At 45.4% G+C, this 12632-nt stretch overlaps 1 protein-coding gene across 1 annotated transcript; it reads right to left on the bottom strand.

Annotated features, from left to right (window-relative positions):
* Nucleotides 1–803: 803 nt before the first annotated feature.
* Nucleotides 804–4279, bottom strand: UBC (ubiquitin C). Its single transcript, XM_053366734.1, has 2 exons — nt 4159–4279; nt 804–2786 (listed from the first exon to the last, which is right to left on the bottom strand). Exon 2 carries the CDS (start codon nt 2777–2779, stop codon nt 950–952), a length of 1830 nt encoding a protein of 609 aa, XP_053222709.1. The 5' UTR covers nt 2780–2786; nt 4159–4279; the 3' UTR covers nt 804–949.
* Nucleotides 4280–12632: the final 8353 nt, after the last annotated feature.

Below are 12632 nucleotides of genomic sequence, written 5' to 3'. Positions count from 1 at the left end.
GCCCTCCATTGTGACAACTGCATACTCGACCCAAAATGGATTGTTGAACCCTGAAATACCGTGTCAAGATGATGCTCTAGAAAAGTGTTATGAATGGTTGGGTCTTTAACCACAGCAGGTTATTACCCACCAGAGCAGCCAAATTTGTTTAGGATGGGAACTGCTGTATGGGGTGTGTTATTACTGGAGCTATTTTTAAAGGACCTTATCAATTGCATGTGCAAGCCCTTAATGCTAAATGGTACATTACTTACCATTTTAGATCAAAGCCTCCACAGTTACTTATCACTCTCAGTTCTTTCTGCATCTTTAAATAAAGATGAAAACAAGCAACTTCCAAGCATAAACAGAACATTTGAGTGGCACCAAAGTAAAGAAAAGCTGTGCCCCTAGTTTTGTCCTTGCCAGCATTGTAGAAAGCTCAAGCCACTAAGGTGACTAAAATATAATTGCCAGAAGTCATGGCAGTTGTAGGAGCTACAGTTTAATCAGTTTGAGCACTCTAGACTCCCAAGTTTCATATTCTGCATTCTAAGCTTACACCTGTTTTAACATGGCAAAAAGTCTGGTGCTGTGACTTCCATCATTGCAGTTATACCTCATGACATGTTTGGTATCAGTTTATTTAGGATTAAGTTGCAGAATCCATGTCAACTTGCACTTAATTTTGGTATCTCTTGCTATATGTTACCTTTGATTTCTTTCCCAGAAGCTTGCAATTACGCACAACACCTACAGTGTAAAAAAACTGGGAGAAAAGTATTCTTGAACACCATACTTAATCATTCATGAGAACTACAAAGTAATGTGCAACAAAAACTTTTATTTAGCATTTACACCAACAGTCCAGCAGTTAAACTTTTATTTACCTTACAATATTAAGACATTAAACAGCTACAGTGCAAACAAATGCTATTGGCAACTTGCAAATAAAGAGTTCCGTTAACACCTAAAAGCCACCTCTCAGACGCAGCACAAGGTGGAGGGTGGATTCCTTCTGGATGTTGTAGTCAGACAGCGTGCGGCCATCTTCCAGCTGCTTTCCGGCGAAGATCAGCCTCTGCTGGTCAGGGGGAATGCCTTCTTTGTCCTGGATTTTAGCTTTCACATTCTCAATGGTGTCACTGGGCTCCACCTCCAGGGTGATGGTCTTGCCAGTCAGAGTCTTGACAAAGATTTGCATGCCTCCCCTCAGACGCAGCACAAGATGGAGGGTGGATTCCTTCTGGATGTTGTAGTCAGAAAGTGTGCGGCCATCTTCCAGCTGCTTCCCGGCGAAGATCAGCCTCTGCTGGTCAGGGGGAATGCCTTCTTTGTCCTGGATCTTAGCTTTCACATTCTCAATGGTGTCGCTGGGCTCCACCTCCAGGGTGATGGTCTTCCCAGTGAGTGTCTTGACAAAGATCTGCATACCTCCTCTCAGACGCAGCACAAGATGGAGGGTGGATTCTTTCTGGATGTTGTAGTCAGACAGGGTGCGGCCATCTTCCAGCTGCTTTCCGGCGAAGATCAGCCTCTGCTGGTCAGGGGGAATGCCTTCTTTGTCCTGGATCTTAGCTTTCACGTTCTCAATGGTGTCACTGGGCTCCACTTCCAGAGTGATGGTCTTCCCAGTGAGTGTCTTGACAAAGATCTGCATACCTCCCCTCAGACGCAGCACAAGGTGGAGGGTGGATTCTTTCTGGATGTTGTAGTCGGAGAGCGTGCGGCCATCTTCCAGCTGCTTCCCGGCAAAGATCAGCCTCTGCTGGTCAGGGGGAATGCCTTCTTTGTCCTGGATCTTAGCTTTCACGTTCTCAATGGTGTCACTGGGCTCCACTTCCAGGGTGATGGTCTTGCCAGTCAGAGTCTTGACAAAGATCTGCATACCTCCCCTCAGACGCAGCACAAGGTGGAGGGTGGATTCTTTCTGGATGTTGTAGTCAGAGAGGGTGCGGCCATCTTCCAGCTGCTTTCCGGCAAAGATCAGCCTCTGCTGGTCAGGGGGAATGCCTTCTTTGTCCTGGATCTTAGCTTTCACGTTCTCAATGGTGTCACTGGGCTCCACTTCCAGAGTGATGGTTTTCCCAGTGAGTGTCTTGACAAAGATCTGCATACCTCCCCTCAGACGCAGCACAAGATGGAGGGTGGATTCTTTCTGGATGTTGTAGTCAGACAGGGTGCGGCCATCTTCCAGCTGCTTTCCGGCAAAGATCAGCCTCTGCTGGTCAGGGGGAATGCCTTCTTTGTCCTGGATCTTAGCTTTCACGTTCTCAATGGTGTCACTGGGCTCCACTTCCAGGGTGATGGTTTTCCCAGTGAGTGTCTTGACAAAGATCTGCATACCTCCCCTCAGACGCAGCACAAGATGGAGGGTGGATTCCTTCTGAATGTTGTAGTCGGAGAGCGTGCGGCCATCTTCCAGCTGCTTTCCAGCAAAGATCAGCCTCTGCTGGTCAGGGGGAATGCCTTCTTTGTCCTGGATCTTAGCTTTCACGTTCTCAATGGTGTCACTGGGCTCCACCTCCAGGGTGATGGTCTTGCCAGTCAGAGTCTTGACAAAGATCTGCATACCTCCCCTCAGACGCAGCACAAGATGGAGGGTGGATTCCTTCTGGATGTTGTAGTCAGACAGGGTGCGGCCATCTTCCAGCTGCTTTCCGGCAAAGATTAGCCTCTGCTGGTCAGGGGGAATGCCTTCTTTGTCCTGGATCTTAGCTTTCACATTCTCAATGGTGTCGCTGGGCTCCACCTCCAGGGTGATGGTCTTGCCAGTCAGAGTCTTGACAAAGATCTGCATTTTTTATCTGCAATAATAAGACATTATAAATATCTCATTATACTTCAGCACCTTCCCATTTCAGCAATGCAGAAGTTATCCAATAACCAGAAACACTTAAAGCCTGTGAGGTTTTTAATACCCATCAGAACCAATATGAGTATACTGTCAAATAAGTTTCCAACATTTTTCATATTGTATCAGCAATTAACAGAGATACAATGGAATTGTCTCCCATGCATCTACAAGCAGAAAAAGGAGGCGAAAATGGCAAGCCTAGTCAAGCTAAGCACTATTTGATATCCTCAAATAATAATAGTAATATAATAATAATTTATTATTTGTACCCCGCCCATCTGGCTGGGTTTCCCCAGCCACTCTGGGCGGCTTCCATAGAAACCAAAAATACACTAAAATATCACAGATTAAAAACTTCCCTGAACAGGGCTGCCTTAAGATGTCTTCTGAATGTCAGGTACTACGCACCAAGGTCAGAAGCGGGAGGAGGGGGGAGAGACCCTTACTACAAAACCACCAAGGAGCTGAGCTGGATGACCTTTTGAAGCCCCCTTTTAACCAATTCAGTGATCTCACACTTATTTCCCCCCACTATGCTTTTGCTCACAAACATACATACTACGCATGCGCTTTCCCAAGCCACCCCTCTTTTTTGCTTTAATACTTTACATCCCATTTCCCCTTATTAGAACTGACTCAAAGGCAGCTTATTGCTACAAATACCAGTATAACGCCAGCCCATCACATGCCAAATCTTTTGTAATTATGACCCACTTTCCCGGAACGATTTGAACTGCACTTTTTGGGGGGGGAAGGTGGGCGGGAGAACTACCCAGGACTCCTAAAATTAGCCCCGTAGGTTTCTGGCAACCGACTCTCCTCATCCCCGTTTTTAAAAAAATATAGCACCGCGTTTGCTTCTTTGTGCTTCATACACGGGTGCATTTTTACTATACAGTATTAAGTATGTGCGTCAACTCCCGCTTATAGGGTTCCCCACCCATTTAAAACGCGCGTCTCCCGACCGCCACGACACGGCTTTTGCCCGCTTCTTTGTGAGGACCTCCATTACAGCACAATAAAAATGAATTTATTGGGGGGGGGAAGGGCTGGTCTCGGTTTATTCCTTTTTACCTCGCCGGCGCAGAAAGCGCCGCGCTCGCCCCTCAGGCGCGCCTCCCGCCACGAAGCCACCCCATCTCCCCTCTGGCCGGGGCTGCGCAGGAAGACCCTCGCCGAGCCCCCTCCGCCCCGCCCCGCCCCCCCCACGTCGCCGGGCAGCGCCTCGCCACAATGGAGGCCGGTGACGCCACACCCCGGAGGCGCCGCCACGTCGCTCGAAAGGCGGCCTCCTTTCCCAACCACCCTCTCCGCCGTCTTACCAATGTGCTACGACCAATTCAACTAGGAAAAACGAATCCCGACCGTCGCTTCAGTTGACAAAACTCTCTCCAACCTCTCCTTTTGTCAATGACAGCGCCGAATATGTCCGCTTCGCTTCCGCCCTCTGGTATTTATAGACCTCTGTGGCTTATCGCTCCTCCTTCTGGGAGGAGTTCTAGTCTCCTTCCGCTAAAAAAAATAGTCCGGCGATAAAAGGGTAATGAGAGCCACTTCTCCCTTCCCGGTGTATCCTCCGCTATTTGAAAGGAAGGAAAAATGAAAACGGAGAAAGTCGTTGTGGTCTCCTTGTTACGACACGCGATAAAACGAGTTGTGTGAGCTGCGGAGGGATATACAAAGGCAGGTGAAGAGACTCTGCGCAATTTCGACGGGCCGTTGAAGAGAGGCGGGATTAAATCGGAGGCTCGGTGGCGATTGGTGCGAAGGGAGGAACCATGCGATCGCTGATTGGCTCTCGGGTAGGAAAGCTCTGGAAGGATCTGGAGAAAGGAAGGGAGGTGTTTTTCCTCCGTGTGTTTCTAATGAGTAAGTCTTCGCTGATTGGTGCAGGGTGAGGTCACCCTCGTTGCTAAGGCCCCTCCGCTTCAGCGAAGCAGATTTCGAGAAGTGGGGTGGGAGGAAAGTGAATGCGGGCTGTTGTGCGCATGCGGGGAAGGAGGGGGGGGGACGGCGAACCGGGGGTGGTGGGGGATGGGCATCTTCGCGGGTGGGGGAGGGGTCTCCCGAGGGGAAGTTAATATTAAAACTGAAAAATCAAGATAATAAAACCAAAACACATAAAATACATATAAAACAATAGAGAATGTTTTCATTCTCTCACAAATGGGGCCCCTCCTCTTTGAGGGAAAATTTGGCTCCCCCTCAGAAACCTTCACCATTTAAAAAAATTGGTTATGTAATTAACTAAGGCGTTTCTTTCCTGTTCTTCAGTCCCAGAACGAGAGCTGCCAATTATAACCTCGCTATGTTTTAAAATCTATTTGTTTCTTGTCATACAATTTTTTTTAAATTTCATTTTTTTCCATTATGAGGTAGTCTCAAAGCAGAATATTTGAGGGGGGGGAGGGGAAATAAATTAAAAGCTCTGCAAGCATTATCATTGGTGAACAAAACTGGAAGGAACGGGGAAGCAGGGTCAAAAAAGGAAAATAAAAAAGCCCAGTAAAAAAAGAATTACCACTAACCAGCAAGCCAGGTCTGTTGAACAAAAACACTTAAATAGTATCACCAAAATATGCCCCGTAAGTCAGGCTTTGTAAAATGGAGTCACTCGTGCTCAGCAGAACTTCTCCCCTCATACATTTTAAAAGTGGGGGTACATATTTCCATACTGAGTTATCCCCCAAAGTCTTAATAGAAAATGTTAAAAAGATAACCCATATTAATGTATTAAGTTATTTATCGTGTTGACCCATCTAGCCACATATGAGGTGCTTGTTCCTTTGAGACAATTCTGTTTGTCTCCTTGCTGCAAACTGTTCCATGTTTTTCTCAATGGAGTTGCTGGCATCGAAACAATAGTTGTTATTATTATTATTATTATTAATTTATATCCTGCCCATCTGGCTGGGTTTCCCAGTCTTTACATACATATCCAGCCGTTGGTCTCCAAGTAGACCCACTGAAATCAATGGAGGGAATTTAGCCATGTCTGTCAATTTCAGTGGGTCTACTCTAAATATTGCTTACTTGGGTTCAACGCACCCCCAAGTTATTATGTAGCGATGAAAACAGGGCTCAGGATTTGAAACTCAAGCTGGTGTTTTCTGTTTTTGGCTTTCGACAGGAAACAATGTTCCAGTCCCTGAAGCCATTTCCTCTTCGGAGCTCGCCTGAAATTAATACTTTGTTCTGCCAGATGGGAATCTCGCTGAGTACCTTGAAACAGGGTCACACAACCAGTTTCTCTCTTCTTCCCCTGCCTAGGATTAGCAGGCAAGAGGCACCCTGAATTTTGCAACTTAATAGCATATGCATGTTATTTCCTGTAGCACTTCCTGTAAAAAAAGAAAAAGAAGAAGAAGAAGAAAAGAGGTATCCAGGAGAAAACAGAGTGGATACATATTTTAAGAGGATTGGATACAAAATAAGTTTGAAATGGCTGGCTTGTTGTGTTCATTATTTATTTGCTTTTAAAGCCTTTACCAAAACCCAACTTTCCTTGTACAAACCTACTGTATAGCAGCTGACCTCAGATTAATAAAATGCAATAAAGAAACAAAGAAAAAGAAAAGCAGTAGTAAAAACGTTGTGAATACAGTGAGGGGGGGAAAGTATTTGATCCCCTGCTAAATTTGCCCGTTTGCCCTCTGATAAAGAAATGACCAGTCCATAATTTTAATGGTAGGTTTATTGTAGCTGTGAGAGACAGAATAACAACAGGGAAAAAACCCCAGAAACCCAGAAGACAAAAATCAGAGATTGATGCGCATTAGAATGAGTGAAATAAGTATTTGATCCCCTATCAACCAGCCAGATGTCAGGCTACCTGGTATCTTCACTGTATGTAATGAGCTGAGATAAAAAGCACCTGCTGTAAGGGAGAGGTCTTACCTGTAATTCCAGCTTGCTACCTGTACAAAAGACACCTGTCGACAGAAGCAATCAATCCAGAAAAACAGAATGAATTTGCTGCAACCCCTTCACAATTTCTGGGTTGCCCATAGTTTTAAAAAAAAACAACCCACAATTTGCTTAAAATGTCTTGGTGAGTTTAAAAAAAGAGTTTTAAAAACTTCACTTGCCCCCTCAAAAAGGGAATAAATAAAAATATATTCTTCAGCTTTTTATATGGATGAACTCATTGAATCAGACAGATCTATGCTACTTGCATTGCTTCTTCATCAAAGCATACTTCTATGTAACATTGAGAGTCTCACAGATGTCAAGGATCTAATACATATTCCATACTCTTTGATGACCAAAGCAATGCACAAATGGGGATAAATAAGCTTTTCTTAATGCCTTAGAATTCTGTTTCCCACCCATCTAAAACAATTGCTGAACATCCAAGCAGAGGAAGAGTTCTGTGTTGCTTAGAAGCTTTCAGAATGCATTGTGAAACTGGTGGGGTGATGGCACTAATAAACACTATACTTTATTTATGTCCCCAGTTCCACAAATCTGTCCCTGGACAAATTTGTCCCCAGAAATGTCCCCAGATTTGCAACGCATCATATGGCGACTTCCGGAGAGGAAAAATGGTGGGCATCACAACAGCAAGCAGCTCCAGAGCCAACTGCACTACAAGGCTGCCTCTGGGCTGCTGACTGCCACTGCTGCCGCCACTACTGAAGGGGAACTGGGGACACTCTCTTGCCCCCTTCCCCCTTTGTTTTGACTAATCGGGGGAGGCTCGGGAGTTGTGGGTTGGCGGCCTTTGCCCAGTTTTTTTTTTAACTCTGCACATTTATGTGTCACAGGGTGCAAAATATTATTATTATTATTATTATTATTAAAATTTTGTTTATACCCCACCCTCCCCAGCCAGGGCTGGGCTCAAGGCAGCTAACGACAAATATGATTTACAGTAAAAGGTAATAGGAAAAACAAACAAACAAAACAACAAACAAACAAACAAACAAACAGTTAATTAAAATATGGCTTAAGAAGGGCTCTGCACCTTGCCTGGCAGATAAACCGCACACCTTGTTCCCGCTCCTGGGCAATGGCCACCCGCCTGTGACTCCCGAGCCCCCCCCCAATCTATCGAAGCAAAGGGGGAAGGGGGCAGGAGATCAGAGAAGGCTCGGGAGTCACGGGGGGCAGCGCGCTGTTGCCTAGTTTTTTTAAAAACTCTATGCATTTATGTTTCACAGGGTGCGAAATAAGGGCTTTGCACCTTTATACAATATGCATGTGTGCTTGGGCCCAGGGTCTTTTGCCTCACCATCCCCACTACTGAATTCCTGTTGCTACTCTGCTTCCCAAAAAAAAGTGTCCCCAGATTCATTGAAAAAAATCTGGTACCCATATGTTAATCTTGGGTCAGTTTGTGTTCCACACAGTGGCGTAGCGTGGGTTGTCAGCACCCGGGGCAAGGCAAGTAATTTGCACCCCCTAACCCGTGGATTTGCGCCCCCTAACCCCCAGATGTTGCGCCCGGTGCGGCCGGGCCCCCTTGCACCCCCCACGCTACGCCACTGGTTCCACAACATGTTTACGGGCATAGCTTGTGCCATATCATGGGGTAACTCCAGAATGTAGACCATTGACCCTGGAAAGCCTTTGAAACATGTTTCCTTTTAAATGCTATCCTGAGAATTCTGGGTGACTCAGTGCTTAACGAGTACCAGCTGATGGCAACATATCTATCGTTGCTGGGCTGGCAAAAACCACAAATAAATCCAGATCTTGTGACCTCCTTGATCCTTTCAGTGCATTTGGATTTCCCAGAAAAACTGAGGGCAGGCAAGAACTAGGTCACCAGGCAACATTATGAAAGCATCTATTATTTGGAAAGAGGGCTGTGTGTGTTTGCATAGATTTGTACACAAGTCACAAGGTGATGATCAGGGTGCATGCAGAATGTGCCACTGCTGATTTAGGAGAGTTTACACACACACACACACACACACACACAGTGCCTGCACAGTGGGAAACCAAGGGTATGTTGTGCTGTTGTTTTCCTGAGAAAAGGAATTAAAAGAATTCTCGGGAAACAACCCGATTTCATTGTTCGCTGTTCAGACAAAGAAAGCTAGATTGAGGGTGGCAGGGGGAGGAGTGCTTCAGGAACGCTTCTCAGCATAATCTGCCTGGTTTGTGTCTCTTCAAACAGGACAGATAACGTTTGAACCGGCATCACATTCATCATCCACGATAACCCAACTTGTATGGATCACAGAAATGCTCGTGTTCCCTTCAGCACAAATGACAACATCCTTGCTTTAGATTATGTTCTCTTCCTGATGACAGTTTTGCTCTCCTTGCAAAAAATAAATAAATCTGTTACTTTTAAATGGTTTGTATCCAGTGTTAGTTAGCCATAGTCAGAGTAGACCCATTGAAATTAATTGACCTCTGTCTGTGGGTCTCCTCTGAGTATGCCTAATGTTGGATACACCCCAATATTTTTGTCGGTATTCACCCAGGTTTATATAATCTCTGCAAGGATGGGTTAATTTCTAGAAGTGACTGGTAAATATTAACATTTTGCTACCATCACCATTTTTTCTCCAGGCCCTTGGGCATAACTCACAGGGCTGTGCATTTATTTTTTAAGCAGCTGAAAGCTGAGTTCAGATGACCTAACAGCTTGGAAATGCTGCCTGCGAGACGAACTCTTTAACATGCTCAGACAAGCCCATCTGGGGCAGGACTGAATCACTGGCCCAAATGTCTGCTTCGTCGAATCAGAATTCCGGTGGTGAGCTATTTCCAGTAGAACACACATAGAGAGATTTCAGAGGGACTGAACAGAGCAGCTGACATCTGAAAATGCAATGTTATATTGTTAAAGTGATTTGACTCCAAACAGAAATTTGATTTGAACCTTACAGGACGCTTCCATGAGATAAAAGTGAGACTGGTGGCTTTGGACCAACATATTGGGGGGCGGGGGGGGGAATTCGACAATTATCTTGTTACACCATGGTCACCATAGGGCATGCTGAAGAGTTCTGTGAAACCAAGAAGCTTGGATAGGTGAGCCTTAGCCACCATCGATCCAACTGTTATAGGAATTCTAAGGTCATATATATATATAGTGCATAAATGTACAAGTATATAAACCACGTGTCTGAAATAGTACAGGAGAGCAATCCTGAAGCCATTTTGACTCTCCATTTTGACTCTCTCACCTCAAATATTCCTCTGCAGTGAGGAAGGAAATGGGAAAGTCTCCCCATTGTCTCTTTGCTCACAAATCCTGTTTTCATGGCATATTTGTGTATGAATAGGGTGAGTCGGTGACCTGGATTCAGGAACTAAGTATTTAGCATCTCAAAAGGAATGGCCAGGCTGCCCAGGTGGAGTAATCAGTGACCATTGTCAGGTATCCTGACAGACAGGATTTCTGTTGGAAACTGCCCCCTGTGATGTATTTCTGTTGGAGACCGCCTTCTTCTGTGATGTATGTGTGATGTTTTGGAGTTACGGGGGCATCTGGTTGACCACCTTGAAAACAAGATGCTGGAATAACTAGGCCCACTTTGGACTGATCCAGCAGCCAGGCACTTCTCTGCTTCTGCTTTTCTTTAATTATATTGTTGCAGGAAAACTCTCCCCACCCCCAAATCATTCAGTTTGTACAAACACCACACACACACACACCCAACATACGCGACGTTTCTGTTATAAATTCATAGTAAATCAACCATACATTGGATTTACACCAGTCCACTTTTATTTTACTCCATGAAGGAAGGACTATTAAAGGGGGGTGGTTTGATACAGGACGGCCATAATCCCTTAACCATACCAGCACATGCACAGGAGCCCTACCCAGTTGGCATGACGACCTTGATGGTCCCAGACAGAAGACCATCAAGGACACAAAGGACTTGCATATGGGAGTGGATTCAACATGGACTGGACCAAAGGGCAATGATCAGATCTTCCCTCTGGGGGCAGGAAACTGCCAGCTCCCCTTTGTCTCCTGGAAGTGACTCATGGGGAGGGGGAAAGGAGGAACCAGCCAGGTGACAGGACACTCAGGTTACCTCCACAACACCTCCCTCAACCCCTCCTTTTTGTGATGTGTCAATGATGTAGTCATGATGTAGTTCTAGGGGTGTAGTTTGGGGGATTAGTAACTAATAAAAGTTGGGGTCTTCTTTTGTTCTGGGCTTCCATTTTGTTTCACCTGGTGGCAGGTGGGAGTCCTGTCGCGACAGTCTTCAATAAAGACCAAGCCTACTGGCTGCTGTTTCGCTCTGGTATTCCTGGCTGGTGTCCTTGTTTTTTTTGTCCAAGAGAGCCCTCGGATTTTTCCGTTAACAATATGTTACATTTATATACCACATTTTCCTCCAAGGAGCTCAAGGCATTGTACATGGTTCTCCCTGTCCCCGGTTTACTCTCATGCCAACAAGGTAAATTAGGCTGTGAAAGACAATGGCTGGCCCAAGGTCACCCAGTGAGAGCTTAATGGCTGAGCAGGGATTCGAACCCTCGTCTCCAAGTTCATAGTCTAAGCACCGGCAATTTTTTACTTGAGTAGTCATAATGAATCTAAGCAGGAAGTTGAACAGACCAGAGACCGTGCCTCCTCCCATCCTGCTTTCCTTCCTTCAGCAACCAGAATCTAATCAGATCAGGGCCCAGTATCCTCCAGTGGGAATGGCTCCCTGTCAAAATGCAACAGAGAGTTACACAAGATTGCAGAGGGATCTTTTGCACAACCCCCCCCCCAAGCAAGAGAGGCCTTTCGTGCTGCCTGGATGCCTGTTTGGTATCCTTGCCCAGCCTGAATCACAAAACGGGCTGCTCTCCCAGAAACCTCGCTCTGCTGAGTCACCGCCACGCAAACATGCCTGATTAAGATAGCGCCAGGCGGTTGGCAGGGGAGAACGGCACTTTTGTACTGAAACACAGCTTATCCTTGAAAGTGAACTTTGAACAACACAAGATAACTGGAGAATGTTCCACAGCTTCTAGACTGTTCTTTCTTTTTGCCCTTTAATCCCCCCTTTCTTCCCCCTTCTTCTACTAATCAGAATATTATTCTATAGCCTCTGCCAACCTGGTGCCCCCCCCAGATGCCCCAGTCCCATCAGCCGCAACCTGGAGATCCGTAGCAACTGGAAGCAGCTGAAATAAGAGGCCAAACAGAAGACACATTGTTAGGGTTAACTGCATGAATTAGCTAGGCATAAAGCCCGTCAGCCCTATAAACTATATTTATGTGCTCTCTGCTCAAAAATATAATGGAGCCTGAACTCTGCTGCATTTAAATGTCCTTCCATCAGCCATTCTGGAGGGTTAGCCCAACCCCAACGCCCCCACTGTCAACTTTAAAGTCCCAGTGAATTTGAAGGTAGAACTGATAAGAGATGTTCATAAGTATTGCTCCTTTTAATGTGATATATACAATAGGGGAGGAAAGGATTTTTTAAATGTCATTTTATAATGTATAACAGAGAGACCAGCTATAAAAACACATGGAAACTCAAAGATAAAAACCAAAACTATAAAATAGGCTCAGAAAATAAGTACAGTTATACGTGAGTTAACAAAATTCAAAAGAAAAAAGTGAGCACAAATGCTGTCTTCGCATAAAGAATATTGGCAATATCTGAGGTATGCACCAGGAGTCAATGGGAAGCTATGTCTTGGCTGGCCTGAATGGCAATGAATCATGCTTCACATGGTTGAAAAACACGAGGTTGTCCACCAATATCATCAACCTTTGGGCTTTCCAGAGGAAGATTACCACTGTGGAGAGCAAAGTGCTGAGCTATTTATTAATCCAGGGCTCATTCTCTGATATTCTTTCTCTGGGACACCAAAG

This window comes from Podarcis raffonei, chromosome 15 (assembly GCF_027172205.1).
Source record: "Podarcis raffonei isolate rPodRaf1 chromosome 15, rPodRaf1.pri, whole genome shotgun sequence".
Lineage (NCBI taxonomy): Eukaryota > Metazoa > Chordata > Lepidosauria > Squamata > Lacertidae > Podarcis > Podarcis raffonei.
This window is presented reverse-complemented; position numbering and strand designations above follow the sequence as displayed.